Source organism: Phalacrocorax carbo, chromosome 6 (assembly GCF_963921805.1).
Source record: "Phalacrocorax carbo chromosome 6, bPhaCar2.1, whole genome shotgun sequence".
Lineage (NCBI taxonomy): Eukaryota > Metazoa > Chordata > Aves > Suliformes > Phalacrocoracidae > Phalacrocorax > Phalacrocorax carbo.
In genome coordinates this window covers 34,082,424-34,106,797 of record NC_087518.1, presented here as the reverse complement: position 1 = coordinate 34,106,797, position 24,374 = coordinate 34,082,424, and the positions used below count along the sequence as shown (strand labels likewise).

At 48.8% G+C, this 24,374-nt stretch overlaps 1 protein-coding gene across 3 annotated transcripts in view; it reads left to right on the top strand.

The window, feature by feature from the left end:
* The window catches only part of RXRG (retinoid X receptor gamma), a 39,273-nt gene that overhangs the window by 11,886 nt on the left and 3,013 nt on the right, over positions 1-24,374 (top strand). For 2 of the 3 annotated variants that reach the window (XM_064454573.1, XM_064454575.1), the window contains exons 2-6: positions 15,427-15,686; positions 18,954-19,098; positions 19,779-19,958; positions 23,246-23,406; positions 23,997-24,126. In XM_064454573.1, coding sequence (XP_064310643.1) covers positions 15,427-15,686; positions 18,954-19,098; positions 19,779-19,958; positions 23,246-23,406; positions 23,997-24,126 — 876 coding nt within the window. Of the gene's footprint in view, positions 1-5,489; positions 5,554-15,426; positions 15,687-18,953; positions 19,099-19,778; positions 19,959-23,245; positions 23,407-23,996; positions 24,127-24,374 lie in introns of those variants that run through there. The other variant, XM_064454574.1, reaches the window with a different exon arrangement.

Genomic DNA, 24,374 nt, shown 5'->3' with positions numbered 1-24,374 from the left:
TAATTGAAGGTCTCCCAAGGTTTTAACAGACTGGGAATTATCTGCGCTCAGAGCCTGCTCTTGGCTGCACAGGACGGTGCTTTCTGCAAGGTAGGCAGTGTCCTCCCTGGAGCAGCCCGGCACTGGGGATCGTGGCCTGTGCCCTCCAGACCCTGGGGAGGGGACCCATGGCGGGTGGCAGCCATGGCGCTCAGAGAGAGATGGGGAAGGCCTGGGGAGAAGGAGAGGGGAGGCTGTGTTACTGCGGGTGTGTTTGTGGTGCTGCTGTTTGAATATGCTGCTGCTGGTAATTGCATTAGCCTGGTGAGGCTCTGGGGCTAATTTTATTACCTTGGTGTCTGTGGTTATTGTGTTACAAGAGACAGCAGTGTGAAAGGGCAAAGCTGGGTGGGGAAGGGATGATGCAGTAGCTCCCTTCCACTCCGTCTCCAAGGAATCATAGGGGACACATTGCTTTTGGTGACTTTTGCCTGTCCCAGGCCGATGGCAACTGGTACAGCAGACAGGCGAGGTTGGTTCAGTCTGCTGACTAGCCTTGAGAAACCCGATTTCTAGTCCCTGCTCTACCACTGACTTCCTGTTTGGCCCTGAGCATGTCACCTCATGTCCGTGTGTCTTCCCTTGGAGACAAGCAGGGAGGGGAATAGGCATTTTGGTTCCTGGGACACTCAGCCTGGTAGCCCCTGTTGAACCTCACTAGCCATATGAAGGGCGTCCCAGCTTTAACACCAGCAGCCCATGGGCAGTGGATTTTCTCTGGGACTCTGTGGCTCTGAAGCAGTGTGTCAGGAGGGAGATGCCTCTGCAGCTGTAGGGTTATGAGGGCTGCAGCCTTTTTATTTGCAGATACTGTTGCCACATGCACAACCATAGGATGCCTCTGCCTTTAAACAGAGGTGGGATGGGGAACTGATGGTATTCTCAGTCACGTCTGGAGTTTTTCTGGTTCAAACCATTGTGCAGGGTATAGGGACCATAGTTAATCTCTAGATTTTATTGTTCTGGGGCAGGGTGGGATAAGATTATTCCGCTTTAGGCCTTCACGTGTTTAGGGTCTGGCTCCAGAGCCCAGCATCTCAAAAGCCTTGAAGAAGTAGCGCTGGGAGGTCTTTGAGATACTCTTCCAACACACTGCTGAAATATTAGCTTCAGTAATTAGCTTGGAAAGCTAATGGGGAGGTGAGTGAGTCAGAGACCCAAACACAACATTAGTATCTCCGTTGGCTTGATTCAGTGCTGCTTTGTTGGGAGTCCCCCTGTGACTGATGCCCCTCAGCGTGTGGCTGCTGGATGGCAGTTGGCAGCACTCAGTCCCATGGCAATGGTTTTCCTTCCTAAAATAACAGTCATAATGTCTTCTTCTTTTACGAAACAAGGAGGGGAAATAAAAAGCATTCAGTAATTTGAAGGAGTGACTTTGCGCTGTTTCTAGTAGAAATTGAGGGGCTGCCTCTGTATGGTCCTGCAGTACTTCTTAGGAGAGACTGAGCTGGTTCCTGGAGTCTGTCATAGACTGATTTGGGTACAGGGGCTAGAGCCTCTCCATATCCCAAAACCCATGGTGGTCCCCTAAATGAATTGCCCGATACTTGCTTTGCCTGAGGAAAAGGCCTGGAGGGGTTTCCTTGTTGTTGCTCAGTGTGTGTATGTGTTCTGCAGCACTAAGCACTTGCTAACCCAGATCTGCTAAAAATCAATAAAGTAATCCACTTACTCCGTGGGACTGCCAGCCTTTTTAAGGTGCTCAGAGCCGTTTTGTCTTCCCTCTCCCCTTTCTTCTAAGCTGGAAGAAAGAAAAGAGAGATGAGGAAGGGGGAGCTGGCAGAGCTGGACTAAAATCAGGCTCTTTGCTCTGGGCAGATCAATAAAAATAATTCCCCACTAAAACTTCATTAGCATGGAATTAAAGCTGCTGAGATCCCATGTGGTCAGTAAGAATTAATGCTACTACTAAATCTCAGCATGGATGGCGCTTAAAACGCAAAGCTGCTTCGTTGCTCACACCTCCCTGCCCCAGTGCTGGCTGGGCTGAACTGGCCATACAGCTGGCTTTGCTCCTGCTCTGCCCCATAGTTGCTCAGTTGGGGCACAGCCCTCTCGTCCAGCCTGAGAGCAAGGGACAAGCCAGGCTGAGATGGTGGCAAAGTGTAACTCAAGCAGGTGGAAGCAAAACTGTTGTGCAAGTGTGGATTTTTCTCACAAAACAGTGGCTCAATTCTGAGTGCTGGTGGGGACTGGCAGTAGATGGCCCTGGTGTGTCTCTGCGGGGAGATGGACAGATGATGGGAAAGGTCTCTGGGTGGGTGCTAGACAGGCAGGCTTCCCATCATGCCAGAACTTTCCCTGACACCAGATCAGAGAAGCATCCCTCTGGCAGGCTGTGCCTGAGGCTGCACGAAGTCTCCCCTTCTGTGGAAGTCTTGGATCTTATTGAGGGGGTGTGTATGAAAATCAATTCTTTTGGGAGCAGATTGTTGGTGGTTTTGATTGAAAGATGTTTCTGTCTTATCACAGAGGAATAAAAACTTGTTCTGCTGAGAAATCCGATTTTTCTATCCGAAGATTGAAAAAAGCTACCTTGCAGCCAGCTCCCCACAGCACTCTGGGTCTCTGCTTGCAGGACCTTGGGGCATCCCTGCCCCATGCCTGGCTTTTGCCTCCTGCCCCTAACAAGGATCCCCAGTGTGGCTGTTAAAGGACAGCACTGGAGGCAAAGCTAGTGTTATCCTGAAATAGCAAACTTTGCCTACGGGTTAGAAATCCCTGTGGTTGCCAGTGACGCCACTTGGATTAGTGCAGGGTGGAGAGGGTTTTGGAGGGACCTGTAGGTGAGTGTGGGGCAGCACCCACTGAAACAAGAGCTGTGCCTATGGTTTCTGCACCTGGATGTAGGTGTGGACACTTGGAGGAGGGCTGGCTCTTGCTGAGGATGTTTGCTGGGGATGTCCTTGTTGTATGCTGGGGTGGTGGCAGGGGAGGACGCAAGCTCAGCTGAATGGGGAGAGGGACAGGACATAGCACCACACAGTTAGATGCTGCTGTGTCATGCTCTCGTGCTGGTTATCAAACCCTCTGGTCTCCCTTTCCTGGAGCTCAAAACTTGTGGCCCGTGAGTGGGGCGTGTAAGCATGATGCTCTAGGCTGCCTCTCCTCCTCTGAAACAGTTGTGCAGTCCCATTTATGTTTGTGCAATAAAACAAATGAGATGTGAAAGATGGCCAGATAGAAAATATGAGAGCGATCTCTTCTGTTTGTATTTTGCCTCAGTAGAACCTACTCTGAATGTTGATTTCTCTCTCTCTTTTTATTTTTTTTTTAATAAGTGAGAAAAAACAGTGCATATATACTTGGGCCACACCTAACAGGCTATGCAGAACACTGATCCTACTGCCTGCAAACCCCCTTGCTCCTGACACCAGCCTGGATATCCATTCATTCTGCTAAGTGGAGATGCACTCCCAAATGTTACGCTCCTGTGCCCAGATAAGCTCAAAGTCCTGGAGCTGCTCTGATGTACCTGCTACCCATAAAGAGCTGTGTGTCCATAGCATGGTATCCTCCTTATATTGTACATTATCAGGTGCTCACAAATGGAAGCAGAGCAGAAATGGGAGGAAACCAAAACACGTTTTAAAAATAATTTTATAATCATTAATATGAGGGAAGGGGGAAAAAAAAAACCCTTCCCTTGCTTAAACTCTCTGGCTAGAGAGAAATAGGTATGGCAATGTCTGAGAGTGAAGCAAGAAACAGACCCAACAAGGGTAACCTTTCCTTCTCCTGCACATGCAATACCTTGGGGCTGACAGCCTCTCAGACAGCATCCACCTGAGCTGCAGCTGGACAGCTGGATGCTGTGAACAGCTCTGTGCTGGCATACTGCATGCCTTCCCCTGTAGCATGCTTAGGGGCCAAAGGGCAGCATGGGCCCTTGGGTGACCTGGAGGGGCCAGGGGCCAGCAGGCCTTTGAAGGATGCCAAACATCCTAATCTGCTGTTCTTACCTCTTTTTGTCTCCCTGCTTGCATGCCATGCTTCCCATCCTGCACGTGGGGATGGCTCGTGGCCTCACTGGAAGGGCAGAGCCCCTTGTTAGCCCTGTGGCCCCTTTCTCTGCCACATGGCTAGTGCAGGGTTGCAACCCACCTCCTCTTCCAACATGCATGTAAGTCAGTGCAGACCTTGGTCCCTGCTTGTTTTACAACCTCGGGCAAAATTCCTCCCTCCTCCATTCCTTTGAGGTGACTTCATCCGAGGTCACCCAGATCAGAAACCAGAAACAGTGGGCTGTTCTATTGCCTGCATCCCTGCCTCTCCCCACAATTGCAGCAGTTGGGTAGGGGGCTTGCTGGGCAGGGAACTGGGACTGCACCTCCTCCAGAGTACCAGCCACTAGAGGAGGCAGTGCTGGAGCCTGCCTGTGGCTTTGCCCCAGTCTGGCAACTGGCTGCTTTTTTCTGCTTATTTCTACCTATTTCCTGCAGTACTTAATTGACAGGGTGGGTGGGCATTAAAGTGAAGCTGTGTATTTGTGTATGGGACTGTCTGTGAAGCCTACTGCATTCTGCTGCCATGGCTGTGAACACTTTACTGACTCTGTGTGGCACGGATTGAGCCCCATGGGCTCTGTCCTGTCCACACCTCTTCTCATCCCATACAGCTTTAGCAACTGGCTCATGATGCCTTCTTTAAGGTGGTTTGGGTGGTTTTTGGACCCCTTTGGATGGGGTTGGGGAGGGGAGTTGAGCTTCCAGCTCCACCATCCCCTGGAAGGTCCTGGTCCTCCTCAGCCCTGGCTGTGTTTCCTAGGGGAGACTGCAATCCGCAGGGGCCGGATTTTATGCCATGAGCACAGCCGAGGCAAGGCTTGGTGTAGGATGGGAGTGTGGAGCTGCCTGTACTGCACGGCCCTAGCCCCAAAGCGCTGGGATGGTTGCATGTGTACTCTTGCCCTGTTTGTCAGCCGGTCCGTCCTCAGGGCACCAGCCCTCTGGGCGAGGGCTGGCTCTTTGCCTGTCTGGAAAACACCTCCACATGGCTGGGGCTAGTATAACTAATAAACTGCATCGAATCTTCACCGGTGGAAAAGCAAAGCACCCCCCTCCTTCCCCACAATGCTCCTCCCCTAAACAACTTATCCTTCCCCCCTCCTCCCAATTTCTGATCTATACCAGAGCCGTCATGCATTGATTGGCATCTTATCCGGGCGATTATGCTACCCGGACAGTCTGCCGTGAATTCGCAGGGAGCTGAGACAGCTGAGCACGGGAGCCAGCCTTGAGCAGCGGCGAACAAGAGCATGTCTCATCCTGGCGAGCAGCTGCTGCCGGCATGAAGTGAGGATGAGGCCACTGGAGGAGGCAGCTGCCTCGGCACCCTCTGAGAGCCCCTGCTCCTGCAGAGCCATGTCCCGACCCCAGCGGGCTGCGCCACGCTCCGGCCAGCTTTGAAGTTAGAGGAGGCAGTTGTGTTTAAAAAGGCAAGAGATGAACTGAAGAGTAAACATGTATGGGAATTATCCTCACTTCATTAAGTTTCCTGCGGGTTTTGGCAGTAAGTATTTTACTTGTGTTTGCAATCTGTGCCTTCTGGGTTAGGTGGAAGAACTGATCCCACTGTAGGAGTAGGGGGGGCAGGTAAAGGGAATTTTAAAACATGTTTAACTTAGCTTTTACGTGGCTGAAACCTATGGTGCCTTATGCTTATGACTGAAGCTGTCCTATGATTATATGTGCTGTGAACTTCAGCACAGCCAAACCACGACTCTTTGCTCTGAAGGTTAGTACACGGCATTTTAGGTGCATGTATGTGTTTGTGTGTAATGGACTCAATCTATTCATTGAAAGAACAGGATCAAAACAAATAAGTGACTTTCCGATTGCATTTTTATTAAGTTGTTGCAGGAAAAAAATACTTTTAAAACATAAAACCACCCCCAAGAAAATGTGAAGAGGGATCTTTCCTTGCCCAGTGTCTGTGTCCTGCCCTTGTGACACAGATACCACCATAATCGTGTGAAGCTGTGTCAGATTAGCCAAATGAGGCTGCAGAGTGAGACAGCGGTCTGCAAAGGGCTGTGTCTGTGTGGCTGCGAGCTGCAAAACCCCCGCGCATGCCAGCCGTGAGCCAGCCCCAGTTGCAGAAACCAGAACTGCTCCTGGGATGTGGGCTTTGCAATTACTGGGGCTCGCTCATTGTTATTATCTGAAGTTATTCCTCTTGTCCTATCATGGGGAATGTGTAAGGGGAACGGACTGAGGAGCTGTAGGGTGCTCCCCAACTGAGGCAGGGAGCAGGCAGGTTGGCGTGCTTGGCTGCAAGGTGCTGGGAGCACCCGCATGTTGGCTGCTGGCAGAGTATTGATGCAGCACCAGGGAAGTTAAAGAAGTGCATTGTCACTTGTGGACGTGCAAAGTCTTAGTGTCTCTGGAAAACTCCTCAAGTTGTTCCAGGCCCTTCAGTGTGGGTAATGCCTCCAGGACTCTCTCTGGAAGCCCTCAGGCTGTATGCATCAATCTGTTATTTCTCTGCTAGAGAAGATGTTTGTGCAGACATTGGGTTGCACATGGAATGTTCCCGCTATGTGTATGTTTTTTTCCTTCATTCTTGCACCACATGCTCACCTTTGGTAATTATTCAATTTCAGAAAAGTCATTGGTATTGCATCAAGTTATCCCCAAGTTTCACAAGTGCTTGACTTTCCGAAATACCTTTTTTAGGCAGTTTCTGCAGAGAAGAGATTACTTGTTGGAAGAATCTGTTGCTCACTGGTGTTTTTAAGGAACAAGCAAAGACAAGCCAAACTCTCTCCTATTGCTGCAATAAGAGTGAAACAATGGAAGTGTTATTTGTGTTTAAATTGTTGAGTATTACAAATTTACAAGGAAGCAAAAGAAAAGTGACGTTCAAACTGATCTTCATAGGAACCAGGCACAGATCCCTGTAGAGACAGGGGTCAGAGCACTCAGCAGAGCCTGTGGAAGATTTCTAGGAGAGGAAATTGGTGGTAGGAGCAGAGCGGTTTCGGCTCCACTAATAAAAGTAAAGGCACTAGTCTCCAGCCCACCAGCAGTTCAATACACTGGGACATTAACTTTCATTTAAAAGTATATTTAACTGGTGTTTTAACCTGGTTTTAACTTGGTTTAGAAAAACAGAGCAGTTTTCTGCAGATGAACTTTTGACAGAGATGCAAAAACATTGGTCAACTTTTGTTTTGGCTGCTTTAAAATAGTTGCTCTGGTCTGTCCTGTGCGCCCTGGATGCTATAGAACTGCAGGTTACCGCTCACATCTATACTCGCCTCAAAGCTGGAGGGCTTCCATGCTCCCAAGGCAGCTTGAGCAGTCTGGGGGCCTGCAGGTGGTGTGGGGGCTGCCTCTGCCTGGGCAGTTGGGTCTACAGCCAGGAATTTCTGGCTGTTTGGGAAGGTAATTGGTGCTCTGGCCAGACAACTTCAGGGCCCATGAGCTGTGTGAGAGGAGGACACTTGGACTTTGAGAAGGATGAAGCAGGATGGATCACAGTGACCTTCGATGGGGGGTGGCATGGCAGCTTCCCAGTGCCTTGAGATCCTCACCACAAGGCCCATACAGGCAACCTGCGTCTCTGGCAGGCCTGCAATATGTTAATTGGCTTTTCTGTTCCCCCATCATTTAAAAATAGCTATGAAACTGTTCCTTGTCCCGCCTGCACTGTCACCATGAAGGGGTACATCGGGATGGTGGAAAAGGACTGCGTCCACACCAGACTATAAGCTTGTTGCATTCATTGTTCTTGCACTGTGTTGCTGGAGCACAAAGTGAAGGTGATGTGGCTGCTCCTGTTCAGCATGTCTAGCTCTTATTGTATTCAGATTTCCTTTAGCTTTGAAATTCTGGACTTCATTTTGAGTTAACAGCAAAAAAAAAAAGCAAGCATTTGGTTTCTTCTTTTTTCCGTTCAAGTAACTGTTACATATGCTTTAACTTAATTTTATCTGCAATTGGGTTAGAAATAAGGTACAGGTTTTTGATGGTGTGTATAGCTGTCACTTTGATCTTAAATGTCTGAATAACATAATTGAATTTGAGAATGTACATACATACACGAATTGCTAATAAGCACATCATTTGTGATGAGAAAAGGACAGACTCTGAAGTGTTACAGATGAGTTTGTAGAGTAGCAGGGAAAGTGTTCAGATGAGTCACCCTCACACATCTAAAGCAGGAGATGTAGACTAAGGCAGATGGATTTGCCTTCACAGCCTGGGCTTGTAGGAGCAAGGAAAGGGCTTCAGAATGTGGTTTTATTGTCCAGAAGGATGCATTTCATCTGGAGCCCAGCTCCCAAGGCAAGGAAAGATGCTGTGCTGGCTGTCCTCTCTCTCTGAACACTCTCTGGCACAGTTGGTTGGGGACAAGAACTAACTTGGCTCCTTCACAAAGTCTCTTTTATTAGTACTCATGTAACTTGGCCTGTGGCCACACCACCTCCGGCTGCAATCTTGTCAGCTCTCCCAAGCAAAGCGGGGTTAGGCCAGGTCGTTTGGGGGATAGGGAGAGTTGCAGAGGAAAAGCCAGTCTATGCCTGGCGTGGGGTTGCTGCCCAGCTGTTTGACATCTTTTTGCCTGTGATAGTCCCAGGTTTTGTGACCTGTTCGATGCTTTCTCCCTGGGTGTCACAGCTTGCCATGTTTGTACCTGTAACTATGTACACGAAGACGGAAGAGGGGTCTTTGACGCAGCAAATATGTGAGAAAATCTAGTGACTGGGCAACTCCTGCAGCTAGGGAAATGCAGATTTTAAAATTAATTTATTTATTTTTTTTAAAGTGGGAGACACTTGCCTTCAGTTGCCTAGGACAGCCACAGACCCTGCAGCCGGTGGGATCCTTTCTGGATCCTGCAGCCTCTCCAGGAGTGTAAAGACCACTGTAGGTATTTGTGCATATTTTTTTCAGATGGATGCTGTGCTGGAGATCCCATTGGCCAGGTGGGAAATCTGATTACACAATCATGAAAACCTCTTCAAGCCTCAAATTCAACAACTTTTGTTTCTTTGGGGATGAGAAACTTTATCCAAATCTTGTGTATTACTGTGGTCATCAGGGGGATGTGATACCTTGTTAGGGTGAGTAAATTTGGCTTGCAGTCCTTATTTTGATTACCTGACAAGCAGTTGCTAAAGGAGTCTTTGGTTGGCAAGATCACCATAGCCATAGAATTACCCTGTAATGCATGGTTCCTGTCGAAGTCATGGCAAATCCTGCGTAGCTTCTGTGGATTTTGTTCCTTCCTTCCCTCCTTCTTAGCTTGGCTTCCTGGAGAGGAAAATATATGGTTACACTGCAGGTGTGTCTTGTCCAAATATCTTTGAACACATTAAGCTATTGCTTCACAGTCCAGTTTTGGTCAAATCGGACTAAGACATCAAAATGGCATCTGATGCTGAGCCTGCACCAAGGCAGGTGTCTTGCCTTGTCTTGTGTGCTTCCAGCCCGCTGTTTCTTGTGGGCTGGATTTTGGGTGGCCTCTGTTTGCAAGGGCAGCACAGGAGCATTATCTGAGAGGAGAGGTAGCAGCTCTTCCCACCACCCAGAGAGCTGGGGGAAACTTTCTCCTGCTTGCTGGCCTCCTGCCCTGTGCACATTCCCATTGCAAAAGCCCCTGCTCACACATGTGCCAGAACACCTCCAAAAATTTTTGCTCCTCTGTGATGTTAGCTGTCAGGGGAAGACTGCATTATTTACTGACTCAGAGTTGAGCAGAAAGATGGAAGCACAAAGGTTATTGGACCTTAAAAGCAAGGAAAAAACAATAACCTTTCTGTAGCATATTAGCATGGCAATGTGCCTGTGGAAATTTGCTTGGACAGCTAAAAATATCACCAGAAAGGGAATAGTTTTTCAGTTTATCTTTCATGTATTAAATAAAACCTACTTCTGCAGTCATAGCAGCAAAACTTTGTTTGATTCCAGTTAACATGGGTTCCCTGCTACGTAACTGCATCCAATTTCAGGAGTGTTTCTCACAGGTATTTCCTCCTGAAGGTCATCCCCAAGGACAAGCTACCTGCCAAGCTGTACCTCCCACGCACGCCCGTGCTCCTCTGGTGAAATCAGCCCTTCTCTGCATGTCTCTTCTCACCTTTTGGTGCTCTTTGATCTGCAGAGGATGAAGTATCTGCAAAGTTTTGCTAGTCGTGTCAGGCAGTGGAACTTGCATGTTTAATCATCCATGCCAATGAAATGAACCCTTTCTGTGTATATCTGAGGCCTCAGAAGCACAAGCATGTTTTTCATTATTTGAAGGCTTTGTTCCAGCTTTTGATTCACCCTGTCATTAAAAACAAAACTGTGAAGGTTGAAAGTATCATCATCTCTAGGCTTGCCAGGGATCTGCAGGTCTCAGGAGGTAGGATTGCTTTAGGCCTTAGTTGAAGAAAGACCCCAGTGTTTACCACTGATACTTTTCCTTTCAAGGCTTTGCTAGGTGTTAGAGCTGAAGGGACATTAACCAAAACAAACTTGCAACTCATGGAGGTTGAATAGTCAATGTATGTAGGGCTTGGATGTTTCTGATCTCTGTGCATTCTCATTCTACTTTCTACTCAAATGTAATTGCTGGCTCTGGGGTTTCCTGCTATTATCTAGGTGAAAATCAGGACAGCTTTATTGTTTTCAGCCTGGATGCTTCTCTTCCTACTGCCTTTGCCAAGGCATTTGGGGTCCCTTGCCTACTCTTGCAGGTGATCCTTTCTTCCACACCTCCCCAGCTTTACCTGTGAAGTCCTCACAGCACAGAGGTATCCAAGCTGGATTTATTGAGCTAGCATTGGTGCTGGACCAGTTTAGCCATGTTAGCCCAGACCAGGCTGTTTAGCATTGGTGTGGTAGACCTGGAGCTTTGTGCTCTGCAGGTGCGCCTGTCGGACGCCTACACATCTGCTGTGATGTAGACAGTGATCATCTGTTCCTGATTTTGTGAGGCTATTCCTGCAAGTTTCCCACCCCTGGACTAGGATTTTCTTAAGGTGGTGATGAAACACAGGTGGAAGTGGAGTATCAAAGCTTTGTGTCCTTGCTCGGCTTCAGTGGCTGGTGGGTGAATGTAATGCTGTTGCTTATGTCCTCAAGGGCACCGTTTTCAAAACGTAGAGAACTGAGTGGTTCTTAGGGTCTTCCCTCATTATTTTTTCTAATGTAAGTAGAATTTTCTATGCTGAAATAAGATATGATCTTTATTCTGAATGCTAAAGCAATAGGATGGATGTTGTGTTTCAGTACACACTTCCAACCTGTGGCTACTCTCGGCAGTAAGTGACATGATAAATTTGCAGAGGCAGTTTGAAACAGAGAAGCACCCAGAAGCAAGTTTCTTTTTAAACTTTGCTTCCTACAAAGAGAAGGCTGGAGTGTGTGCGTTTCTGTACAAGAGAGGTTGTGAAGTGTTGATTGAGGTACAGGGTTCTCTGGACACTGCATATTTGCAGTGGAGACATTGGAGAATCCAGACAAGGCAGTTCCCTCCTGCCCTCTCTTCCCCTTCTCCTCTAAGAGAGAAACAAATACAATATCAGGCTTTCCTGAACCTCTCTTCAGGAAACTCCCTGTCCAATTATTAATGTGGAGGAGGGAGACTGGGGAGAAATATATAAACACCCCTGGTTTTGGGTCAAAAATAAGCTGGTCTTGAATCTGGAGTAGGTGGTTACAAGCAGTAGCAAGCCCTGATGCTTGATGTAGGGTCTTAGCCAGTCTTCCCAGCAGAAGTGGGGGACCTGGCCGGTCTGGGGGCTGCATTCGGCACTTGCAGGCAGGGGCTGTGCCAGCCACAGATCCCTCGCTGCCCAACACAGGGCTGCCCTTGGCTCCATGGGGCCCCGCCGCAGCTGGCTGAATCCCCAGCACCGCTTGTCACCTTGCATTACCTGACGGACAGACTCCAGGCCTGCTCTGGCCTGTGTAAATGTCACCTGTGCCGAATGCCACTGGAGAGGCAGAGGCGGCCGACTGTGGCTGGCACGCAGGACTGAGTCCTGTCTCCTATTCCCCCCCCCACTCTGTCCCAGAGTTGATTCCCCACTGCAGAGCAGCTCCTTGCTCGTCCCGCTCTGCTGCCATGCTGATGTTTCTGTTTGTCCCCCAAATGATAGGTGAAAATACCTCAAGGAAAGCTATGCCATCCCTGCAAGCCCACGGCCTTTCGGGTTGCTTTCTATTGGGAGATGCATGACACTGTTTTCAACCAAAATTAATCAGACTTGCAACCTCTGCTGTTTGTACTGTCCAAGCCAGTCTGGCTCCTTTAGACTGAAACAACTTTGAAGGTACTCAACTAAGGGAATAAGTAACCCCGATGTCAAGCATGCTTTGGCAAGGCTTTTCCTGCACACCTTCTGCCAGCCATGCAAATCATTCCTTGCATAAAATGATAGTCTGGTAGCAGCCACATCTTAAATCCGTCTTGGAGCACTCCAGCATGAAAATGAGAAGCTTAGAGTAGTATTTCCCCAGGTGCAGGAGGGTGCATTTCTGCTCCCTTGTGGACTGACTTGGCAAACTTATCCCAGGGAAGGATTGGAAGCTAAAGTTTGGACCACCATACAGGAGTGCTTTGCTTTGATTTTTGTTTTGTTTTGTTTTGTTTCTGCTTTTTTTTAAAATGCAGTTTGTATTACAGTTTATATACAGACAGATAAAATTGCTCATTGGTAGATGGAAAGTTAACACTGATGGTTTTGTCCAACTTGGCAGGACAGTGTGGTCAGGCACTGTGGAAACAAGCATGTTAACTCTGGTTTGTGTCATCAGGCCCTGGCAGAGCCTGGCTTTACACCTGTATGCTCTCCAGTAGATATTTTCATTTATCCATCCATCTCCACCAGCAAACACTCCTTCATGCATTCTTGCTTCCTCTTTGGTGTCTCATTGCTGGGGTAAGAGAGGTAGGCACAAGCCCTCCAGGCTTCTTGGCTTCAACCTTTGATCCCATCCTGGGGGCTAGGGGATTCCCCTGGCTGTAGCCCTTTAACAGTCACCGCTTGGCAAGGACACAAGCACACAATGGGGCTGGCCCTGGCCAGCAGCCTCCTTGGGTGAAAGCCTTGCTTTGGGTCCTCATGAAACTTAGAGCCTTTCTAATGGAGAAACTTAGTGGTGACAGTGTTGCTGTAAGGTCTGGTGTAAATGCAAACAGTTAAATAACTCTTCTGATAGTCTTTTTTTATTAGTTTAAATCTTCTTGCATGATACTTTCAAAATATGCCATTTTCTGTGTTAATGGAAAAGGATGAAGAATCATTCCTCTCCTTAGCCATCCTGGTGAGATAGATTCCTGCCCAATCTCCCCGTCAGTGGCTTATTTTCCAAGCTGAAGGACCCTCAAAGGCAATGTTGTTTATCTAGTTGTTTAGAGAGGTATAAAAACAATTTCTTTATAAGTTGTTGCTACAGATACTGGGGAGGACTGCATGCTATGGTATCAGACCACTCGCAGGTGATGAAAAATGCATTTGCTTTTCTCTGAAGCCAATAATGGCACAAGTCAGGATGCTCCTTTTAAGACCCAGGAAACAACTGAGGTACCTCTGTGATCTGAGTGCCAGGCCAGGAAAACAGCACATCTCCTACCCACTGCTAAAGGTTCTCTTGGCTGCTGTCTCTGGGGTGAAAGGCTTTTCTGCTTGGAAGCCACTACAAGGTAGGGATTTTGCTGTCTACTAACAGAAAGCAGGCTGTATGTCTCCTTGATGGTGGCAGGGGAATGTGGGGTGACTCTCTCCAGCAGCAGGCAGGAGCCCTGGCTCTGCCTCTAGACTGCCTCACTGCCTCCAAGGCTTCTGCTGTTGTCATTGAGCTGGCTTCCTCTTGCTGCACATCGCTTTCCCACTGGGAGAATTGATCCAAAAAGCCAAAGCAAGAATTGACAAAGACCTTTTCTCCCCCTCCCTCTGCAGAATTAAGTCTGAAGTGGGTTGATAACGGTGGATCGAGTCCTCCTTGACTCTGACAAATGTCTTTAATGTTATTCAGCAAGCTGACCTTTTCCTGTCTTTATTGTGCATCTTCCCTTTGAATCAGATTTGATTGTTACTTCAGGTAAAATAACAAACACTGTCACGTAAATAACTTCGCAATAATGTTAAAAGGAGGAAAAAACCAAACAAACAAAACACCAAAGTGCTGCCTTACTTGCAAATGTAATGGGAACAAGCATCCTCTGTGCCAGCCATGGAAAACCAGCTATGTGACCTTCCCACACAACATCTTTGCCTTGCTACTCCAGGGAATGATCTCCTGCTTTGAAAAACCAACAGAGAAACAATGGTTCATTGAAATGTTAACGACAGCTAATGCTAACTGGGGTTGGTAAATCCTAGGGGAGGGAGAAAAGGTCATATAAATCCTTAAAATACAGCTAGATACATAACCCACTGGGACTAGTGGGCATTTGGTGCCCAGACACCCTCTGAGTATTTGAGACTGGCCTTATAAAAGACAGTGTTTAGGCCTTGGGTGAGGTGTTCAGCCTCAGAGACTGCCCTGAAGTGGCAATGGTCGAAGTTATATTACTTTTCTATGCCACCCCTTCCCCAGTGGGGTTTAGGGGAAGATTGATCTCATGGGGCTACCGTGAGGCTCAGTTTGGCAATGTGCACTGGAGCTCTTTAGTGTGGAAGCAGGAAACCCTCTTTCCTTATGGCTGTGAGACTGTCTGCCCAGGCACGTCTGTGTGGCCACAGCCTCTGCTCTGTCTAATACTAAGTGAGGAAAAGTAATGGACAAAATATTTTGTGGGTGCCTTGCCCTGTCATCTGCGTTGTTAGCATGTCACGGGCAGTTTCTGTCCTGCATTGCTCCAGATCCTCCTGAAGATGCTGGCATCAAGTTTTGAGAGCTGGAGGAACATGTGAAATAGTACGGTGGAGAGGTAAGTGGGTGGGAAGGGGAAGAGCTGAACCATGTGAAGAAGAAGAGAAGCCTGCTGAGCATGATGCCTAAGCCATCGCAGGGAGCAAAGGTGCTTCATGAGACACAGTGAATATTTAGGGTTTCCAGCCTGGTTGGTGGGGATTTCAGAGTTTCAGATGTGTGCTGTCTCCTGAGCTGGCTTGGACAAAAGAAATGGGACCTCAGGAAATAATTCAGAGAAAACCAGCCTGAGGCAGGCAGGCAGCATACCTTCTTCCAAGTCAGCTGAGGCACTGAAACAGTGAAGGAAGATTTGATTATTATCTTCACAATATGTATTGTTGCTGTAAGTAACTTTATTTCCCATACCTTAAGCAATGTTTTGCTCTTTCCCCTTTTAGCATAAGGCATGTTTGCTGGTTGGCTTTGAGCCTTGGCCAGCATCTAAGCTGCTATAACCGAGGCTGGGCAACTGATCGCTGTACAGCCAGCCTCACTTACAGTGATTTAATATTTCTGCTTCTCTCTGTAGATTCCCCTGTTCATGCCAGCTCCACATCTGTGAGCCCGTCGTCAAGCCTTTCCACAGGAAATTCAGCAGACGGGCACCTCAACTACCTCGAGGCCCCTGTGAACGCCTCCCGGGCGCTGCCGTCCCCCATGAACGCGATCAGGTCTCCAGTGAATGCATTAGGCTCGCCGTACAGAGTCATTGCGTCCTCCATCAGCCCACACCCTGTTGCTCTGTCCTCAGCCCCAGGCATGAATTTTGTGACACATGCCAGTCCACAGGTAGGCAGATGTGCACACTTGCTTCGCTACAATTCATGGTGTTCAGACTGGGTAAGGTCCCAAAACTTGAGGGAGTGGGTTGGCTGGTGGGGAGTCCAGTGTGTTTTGGCCACCTAGGGACATCAGCTGTAAAGAACAATTTCCAGCATGTGAATCTTTCTGCATAAATCCCACTGGCATAGACACAGAGAAGACACCTGTATATATTTTAAAACACCCTGCACAATAAGGGGAGACAGCTAATTCCCAGGTCTGTTCTCACCATGGATGCAGTCCAGTTCCCCTCCACTGCATCTATTGCAGTGTGTATAATTACTGTATGTGGAAATAATAAGGGTAGCCAAGGGCTGCATTCCCTTTCTTCCTGCAAAAGGATATCTTCTTTGTTTCATTATTTGGAAAGGAGTCAGACTTTCTAAAGACAGACAAATGTTAATGCTAAATGCCAGCCACATACTCTGTGTTGCATATAAACTTTGCCTGGAGAAAAATGCAGTGCTTCCGTCCTTACTGCCTGAGCTCATTCAGGTGCTGAAGTTTCCCCTTCAATCTGGGGTAGACCCAGGTGTTAGGGATGGTGCCTCCCCAGTGCCACAGGTGGGCTGGGAGCCTCCAGGGGTGGCTCTGTGAGGCAGGGACAGGGGCAGGGACAGGGACAGGGACACACTGCCCCAAAAGCCTGGTATCACCTCCAGAATGGGTGGGACCAAGGTGGCAGTATGGAATTTTGATGGTGTGCTGAAATGTCCTGGGAGTGCAGGTCTAAGGGGAAGTCCTGCTTTTTATTAACAACACTTTGCATTTTATTAGTGGGACCTGAAGGTAGGGAGTGCTCAGGAGCCTCATGGCTCCTGCTGAAGAAGCAGTGAGCAGATGGACTCCCTCCAGAAAGTCCATGGAATGGGCTTTCTGCCCCATACCCCACTGCTACTCCACAGTCTGTCTGAAGCTCTTCCTAGTGCCTGCCACCAAGGCTGGGAGAGGATGGTATGGGGAGGCTCCTGAAAAGCTCTGAGAGAGTATAGGTGTGATTTGGCAGGTTTGGCTTACCTTTCACCAGCATCCTCATCTCCTGTGTGGGACTGGGCTGTCTGCAGCAGGTGTGCTGGACATCCTTCTTTCCCTCGCACCACCTGACTGTTCCCCATCGACCTGACAGTATTTGTGTCTGTGTCACAAATAGGGCAGGTACTTCATGGTGGTGGAGCTGGTGGCAACATTAGTTGCGTTTCCATTGCTTTTCCTCTGGTGTTGGGGATGCTCCAGGAAGCAGCTTCCCCAATCCAGGCACTGTACCAAGTTCCCAGCTCCAAGGAGCAGGTTTCATTTGTGTTGCCTCTAATGCAAGGAGACAGCTGGGCCTTGGGGATTTGGCAGGGAGGCAGCTAATGGATTTGGGCTCAAACAGTTGTCCCAGATATCATACATGATTGCATTTAACCTGCCAGGAGTCAAGCTCTGAGGACACTGATGGCTAAAACTGCCCCGTTCCCCGCCGCCCCCCCCATATATCCCCTCTCCCAGTTATTGTCTCGAAGTGCGGCCAGGGAGAAAGAAGTGGTATCTGAGCTCTGAGTAACATTTTAAACTGTAAGAAGTTCCTCCTGGCTCAGCATCTTCCCAAGAAGAAGTAGTTTTCAGGGTAACAAAGGTAGCTGGACTCTTGTGGGGAGGAAAGGGTTGCTTTCTCTTTTGCTTGAGCCAAGTTCCGATTTTAAAGCATTAGGATTAAAAAGCTGCCAGTGCCTGGGGTGGGCTTCTGCTGGGGAGAGTGAACCTCTGTTCCTCTGGGCAATTTTTCCCTGTACACTTTTATTTTCCAGTGGGGCAAAACAACCCACTAATGTGGGGGCTAATGGCTCCTAATGTGGTTATTTTTGCTGGATAATGTGTATTTTCAATGTCATCAGACCTTTGAAACTTTGAAAATGAAGGGACAGTGGTGAGAGAAGATGAAAACAGGCTTCACCTTTTTATTTTTCTAATGGCAGGTCCAAAAATCACAATGGGATGAACCCTTCTTGTTCTTTGCTAAAATTCCCTGTGGAAATTATTATACTTTTTCAAAGGAAATGGGCATTTTCTTGCAGCAACTGGAGAACTTGCAACAGCATGCATGAAATCTAGTGGTTTAGATGTTATGGAGACTGTAAGGAAGGCTGTAGCTGGATTTTCATCCAAAGCCTTGTTTTCTGTCCCTGCTTCTGCCTTGTTGTTGGGAAGAACTTTAGCTGATAAATTGGGGTGACTGTTAAAAACAAGCTCAGTGATGAAGAAACCATCCCTAGATCTCAAAACATGGCAATGAGAAAGATGATTTGATAGTGGTTTTAGAAAGACATTGCTCTGCCCAGGCAGCTTTGGACAAGATGTTCTCAATGGCCCCTAATCCTCGCTGCCCTGCCAACAACAGCTCGAAAGCAAATAGCGATAAAACAAAGCCCTGGGCAACATCAGGTTTTGGTCTCTAATTGACGTCGGTTTGTAACCGTTAAACTTGCAGCAGCTGTGAGCAGCTCCCAGGGATCTCAGCTGGGGGCTCTGGGCCATTTACCTGCATCTCAGGGCAGCTGATTTTAGCTGCTCAGCCTGCTCCCCCTTTTTTTTTTAATCTGGCAACCCAAAATCTGCTCCATTCTCCAGTCTGTGATAGTGTTTGGGAACCTAAGTTCCAGGGAGTGACTAAGATGGCCATGTTTTCATGTGTTTATGCAAACTTGCATATCATGAGGCAGGGAAGATAACCCACTTAACACTATAAAAAAAAACAACAAACAACAAACAAAAACCCAAACATCATTACAGCTTCCCTAGCCATGCAGCAGTGCAGGTTTAATTGCAGAAAATCGCCTGGCTGCAAAGCTCTTCCTTACTAAGTTGTTAGTGCTTAATGCCGCAAGCAGCCAGTGATCAGCATCCTCTAATGAAGAAGGCAGGATCCCACCAGGCTGGTCACTTGGAGGCTGTGACTGAGCAGCTGAGGGTTGCTGCCTGCCCTTTTCCAGCTCTGCTTAGTCCTGGCTTTGGTTACAGCATCGGGGCAGGGTGAGAGGCTATACCTGCTACCAGGCATCTGCTTAAACCCGTCCAGCTGGATTCACCAGAGGATGTCTGTCTGCCAATGGCAGCCCCATGGAGCTGCTGGGGATAAGCTGTGGGACGAGCCCAGCAGGAGCAGCAAGGGAGGGGTCAGCTCAGTTTGGGGATGGTTTCACTGAGGTATAAGCCTCGACCCTCTAACCTGTCTTGTGGCTTCTGCTTCTGCAGCTCAACATCCTGAATAATGTCAGCAGCTCAGAGGACGTCAAGCCCTTGCCAGGTCTCCCAGGGATTGGGAACATGAATTATCCATCTACAAGCCCAGGATCCTTAGCCAAACACATCTGTGCCATCTGTGGAGACAGGTCCTCAGGTAGGAGGTTTTCTTTCTTGGGGAAGGCTTTGTGCAGTGAAAACTCCCCTGATGCTTGTGCAGGAGTGAACACTGCAGAGGCTCGCTGGCGCCATACTGGCATTGCAGTGTTTATTGCTGGGTGGGTCTGGCTTACCCAAAGGCAGGCTGTTCTGCAGATTAGTTGTGCTGTGCCCAAAAGAGAGCAGACCTATAAGCCACACTATTCTCCCTTTTGTGTATGATCTCATTTTACCTTTTGTCCCTGTTTATCAAAGGTATATCAAATATATCAAAATCAATGTGTTCTTATTTACCTGTGCTTTGTGCTAGCTGGGCTTTGGCTGTGCCTGGGTTTTCTTTCCTACCCCAGAGACCTGCAGCCTGGCCATATCACTGGACCTCCTCTATATCAGTGCACCCCATTTTCTACCTATGGCTTTCCTGCAGTTGCATTGCCGCTAAGACGTGGCTCCACATCCTTCTGGGATGCAGTCCCTCCTTATCACAGGAAAGCAGCGGTCCTATAGTTGGACTGCTGCTGATCACTATTCCTGCGAAGAGCCACTAAAGCCAAGCAGGCCTGCTAAGGTGATACCCTGCAGCCAGTTTTCACCTTTGGGGTTGGTTCAAGCTCCTCCATGATGGAAGGAAGGGCAGGTGCCTGCCTGTCTATTGATCACCTCCCCTTGCGTCCCCAGGGAAGCACTATGGGGTGTACAGCTGTGAGGGCTGCAAAGGCTTCTTCAAGAGGACAATCCGGAAGGACCTGATCTACACCTGCCGTGACAACAAGGACTGCCTCATAGACAAGCGCCAACGCAACCGCTGCCAGTATTGCCGCTATCAGAAGTGCCTCGCAATGGGGATGAAGAGGGAAGGTATGTGTGGGCTCATGGAAGGAATGGGCTTATAGACATTTTCTTTACATTCATTAGGGTAAATCTGGCTCTTGGTGGCCCTCCAAGGCTGGAGCATTCCAAAAACCCACACTGACAGCTTCAGGGCATTTTTTACCTCATTTCGTAAAGGAAATGAGGCTGATGGAGAAGGTATTACACTGTATTTTTCTTCCCATCCCAGATAAACACACATGCTGGTGACTACTGAACCTATTACCTGATTTCTGACCCAAGCTTGCCTTTAGTAAGTGGCCCTTAATGGCCTGGACCCCTTGGACCCCTGCAAGCCTCTGCTGTGGACAGCACCCGGCAGTGAGGAGTCCCACAGCCTGCTTGCCTCCTGTGTGAAGGGCAACCTCCCTTTTTGTTTTCAGCTTGCTGGCTTAATTTCTCACCACCTAATTCTTGCACTGGAAGATAAGGGTGAATGATTTATTTCTATATTTTATTACGTAGTTCTCTGTCATTTCCACTAATAACCTTGCCTTTGGAGATGAGCTCTGGTACAGCTCACATCCTGTGGCGTTTTTGTGCTGCAGGAGAGAGCTGTATGGAAGCAGTTCATACAGCCTCTTCCATACTCCACATGCACTCACTGCAACCCCCAAAGGCCTGCATTTCTGGCCCAAACCACCTATGGTGTTGATCTGGAGCAAGGCTCTGACCTGAGGCAACTGGACTTAGGGATTTTGCACTGACTTGAAGGAAGCCTCCAAGAGCTGCTGGGGCGACACGTGTCTGTGGTGGGCCTTGCAGCCCTACCTCTCTCCCACGCAGCTCTGGAGAGTGCAAAGATCTATGCAAAAGCCACCACTGAGTGAGTCTCTGCTGCAGGGAAAGGCAAGCCGAGTAGCGTGAGTGTTTATCTGTCCACCTCTGCCCCCTGCAGCTAGCTGCTTCCTCCTTGGTGGAGCAAGGACCACTGAGCTAGATTATCTCTCAAATTATACTGACAGATGCAAGGCCAGGTAGTGACAATTAGCACAGTTTTTAAGCTGTTTGTTCTTCCAAGATAAAATAGCTGTGCCACCTCCAGGGTTGAATGCTAGCAGGCAGTGTAGCTGTCCCTTTTGGAGGTCATGCTGTTCCCCCGCAGAGCGTGCAAACCACTCCCTGTGCAGGAGCTCAGACTGTGGAGGGCAGAGCCTGGAGAAGTAGCTGTAACACCGGGAACAGGCTGAGCCTCGTCTTGTTCCCTGTAGCATCATCAACCCTGTGCTGCCTCAACTGTACAGGGCAGCGGGGAACTCTGAAATGCCAAGCTTAAATCAAAACACTAATCCCACGCACAGCTTTCCCTTCCAGCTGGGTGCAAAGTGGTTCAGAAGACCAAGGTGTCAATGCAACTTTCCCTTTGAAAATTTAAACCTGAGGATCTTGGGGTTTGGCTCTAATAATCTCAAGGGGTTTCTGGGAGCTGCTGAAACTGAGGACAGATTGCAGCTTGAAGAAGGAATCCAGAAAAGTTTGGGGACTGAGTGATGGGACTGCTATTTCCTTGGCATGCTCTTTCTTTCACTAAGATTTTTATGAGTTCAGAAACACTTCCCTGGCTTCTTCATGTCCATTACCCTAAAGAGGACAAATGCTTCCCCCAGCTGGCTGGCACATATGTGCCTCCCATGTTGCCCTTCCTCACCAGTGCCAGACTAGATGCCTCACAGAGACATCTCCTCAGGTTCTGCCAGTTCTCTAGCAGCTGGGCAGTGCTGGGAAGCACATCCTCCCAGCTGGGAGAAATGCAGGGGAGTGCTGAGCATTGCAAAGTGGTCATGAGGCTCAGTGCTGAGGAACCTCCTGTGGTTTGGCCCTTCCCCTGAAAGCACCCTAACATAAGCCAGGGTAAGGCAAGGCTGATGCAAGGGCTTTTTTCCTGACACCAGGACAAACAGCAGAGCTATAAAGACAAATGGGAAAGAAATGTCCAGATCCAAGTATCTGACCTAAAATCTTGTCACACTCTTCTTCCAGCAGCACTTACCTAATGGAGAAAATGGGGATCAAATTCTCCCACAGGCTTGCTGTGGGCTTGCTTAGCTGGCCCCTTTCTTGGTGTCTCCTGGTGTTTATGCAGGTCCCTTCTCCTTTTAAAAGACCTTTTATCCCTTGGTCTTGGTGGTTTTCCCACTCTGGGTGCTGACTGCCTGGTACTTAGCTAACAGGTGGGGAAGCCATTAAGCTGTGAAGAGCAAAGCACCAATGTCTGTGTGGCAGGGGCCAGCTCTGCATCCAGCTTCTGCCCCACTAAACCTTTCATTTCAGGTGTATAAATGCCTACAGCTCAGTACAAGCTGTTCTTTGACACCAGCCCAGCTGCCTACCTGTTCCTTAGAGGCTACGGGGCAGTTTGGGCCCCTGCCTGGTGCTGTATGCTCACGCAAGGGACCGATGCTAGCAGGACTGTAGTTTTGGAAGATTGCTCTGCAGCAGGGAGCTAAACTGGTACGACAGCTGCTGGTCACTTTTTTTTTTTTTAGCAGGATTTTCATATTTCCCTTTGGGATTTCTCCAGCAAAAAATGTGCACCCAGGAATTCTATTGAGCACAAGGCTTGGCATACCACGTACACATGTCCTGCAACCCAGCGGCCGTGGGTTTTAATAGCTGAGATCTGGAGAGAATTTCAGTGACTGTTCCCCCAGCCAGCAAATACTTCAGCAAATGTACAGAGATGGGAGAAGAAAGTGAAGGTGTTGGGGCATTCAGAGGTGCTGGAAACTGCTTTCTAGCAGGGTGGGTTGGGAAGAGAGGTGGCAGAGGGAGAGGTGACACCGGGGCTGGGCCGGGCTGGGTAAGCATTTGCTCAGGAATGAGGCAAGCAGCATGTGGATCCACCCGGGGGTGAGCGACTGTCCAGCCCTGCTGTTGGATGCTCTGGCTGCTGTGGGACTTTCTGAAGCATGTAGCAAGCACAGCAAACCTCAGTGTCGGGGTGCTGGGTCCCTCCTGCCTCCTCCAGCAGCTAGTGACAGCTGAGTCCAGGCTGCCACCTGGAGGTATCAACACCTCTTTCCTCTATTCTGGAGCTTCATACCCTGGGAATCACAACCTTTTGTCAAATTGAGAGGCCACTGATCTACAGCAACCCCAAAGTTATTGGGGGGTGTGGGGTGTGTGGCAGCCATTTTAATGGATGTACATCTGAAATATCCATTTACTTTCTGTCCTCCCCCTCCCAAGGGGGTTTTTCATCACTCCTCCCAGAGGAAAGGGGACCCACTGTGAGTGTTGCTGTGGGTGTAAAGAGCCACGTTTCTGTCCTGCAGCTGTGCAAGAGGAGAGGCAGAGGAGCAGGGAGCGGAGTGAGAATGAAGCCGAGTCCACAAGCAGTGGCAGCGAGGACATGCCCGTGGAGAGGATCCTGGAAGCTGAGCTGGCAGTCGAACCCAAGACAGAGGCATACAGCGACATGAACACAGAGAGCTCAGTAAGGGGCACTAAAATCACTTGCAGCTTCACGTGGGAGCTATACATTATTTTCCTAGCATTTTTCCAGTTCCCTTTGGTTTCAGTGAGCAGATTGGGCAATAGCTGGATGCTGGAGAGTCTGAGCCCTGCGCTGGCTTCCACAGTAGTACAGCCCTGGGCACTGCTTGTATGCCCCAGTAACCAAGACCGGAGTGGAGCTGGACACAGGAGGTTTACTGCTGTGGTTTTGCTGATTTGGATAAAACTGCTGTTCATGCCTGTTCAGAGACTGCTTGATGGCTTTTAGATGTGCCCTGGGGAGCAGGACTGCAGCCTGCCATGCAGGACTTGCTTTGCAAAGAACAGCAAGCAGAAGAGTCTAGCAACCAGCTGATTTGGTTGGTTGTAGATGTGATATTAGTAATAAATATCTTCCCAACAGTGCACAGCTGAGATTATTGGCAATTTGATCATGATACTTGTGGCTCTGAGTATCATTAACTTGATCCAATACTGTGTGCAGTGCAGACAGTGATTATCAAAGATTTTACATGGACAAATTCTCCTCTTTTTCTCTGCTCTTTTCCTTTTGATATGGTTCTTAATTAGACAAATGACCCTGTTACCAACATATGCCATGCGGCTGACAAGCAGCTCTTTACACTTGTCGAGTGGGCCAAGCGAATCCCCCACTTCTCTGACCTGACGCTGGAGGACCAAGTCATTCTCCTCCGGGCAGGTAATGTCCCCCACCTGTGGCCTCTGGGGCTATTCCTGGTACCCCTGTCCCTTCCCTGGGCTGTGCGCTGTGCCAGCCAGGCTGGTCAGTGAATGGGAGATCCTGTGCTGATCCATCCCTGCTCTCCCAGGGAGAGCAACCCATCCTCAGCCATGATGAGCAGTTGGCAGAGGCTATGGATGGAACAGTGGAATCTGCTGTTTATTGCCCTCTTCATGCGGACATGTAGGAGGGCTGGGGGAGAGCGA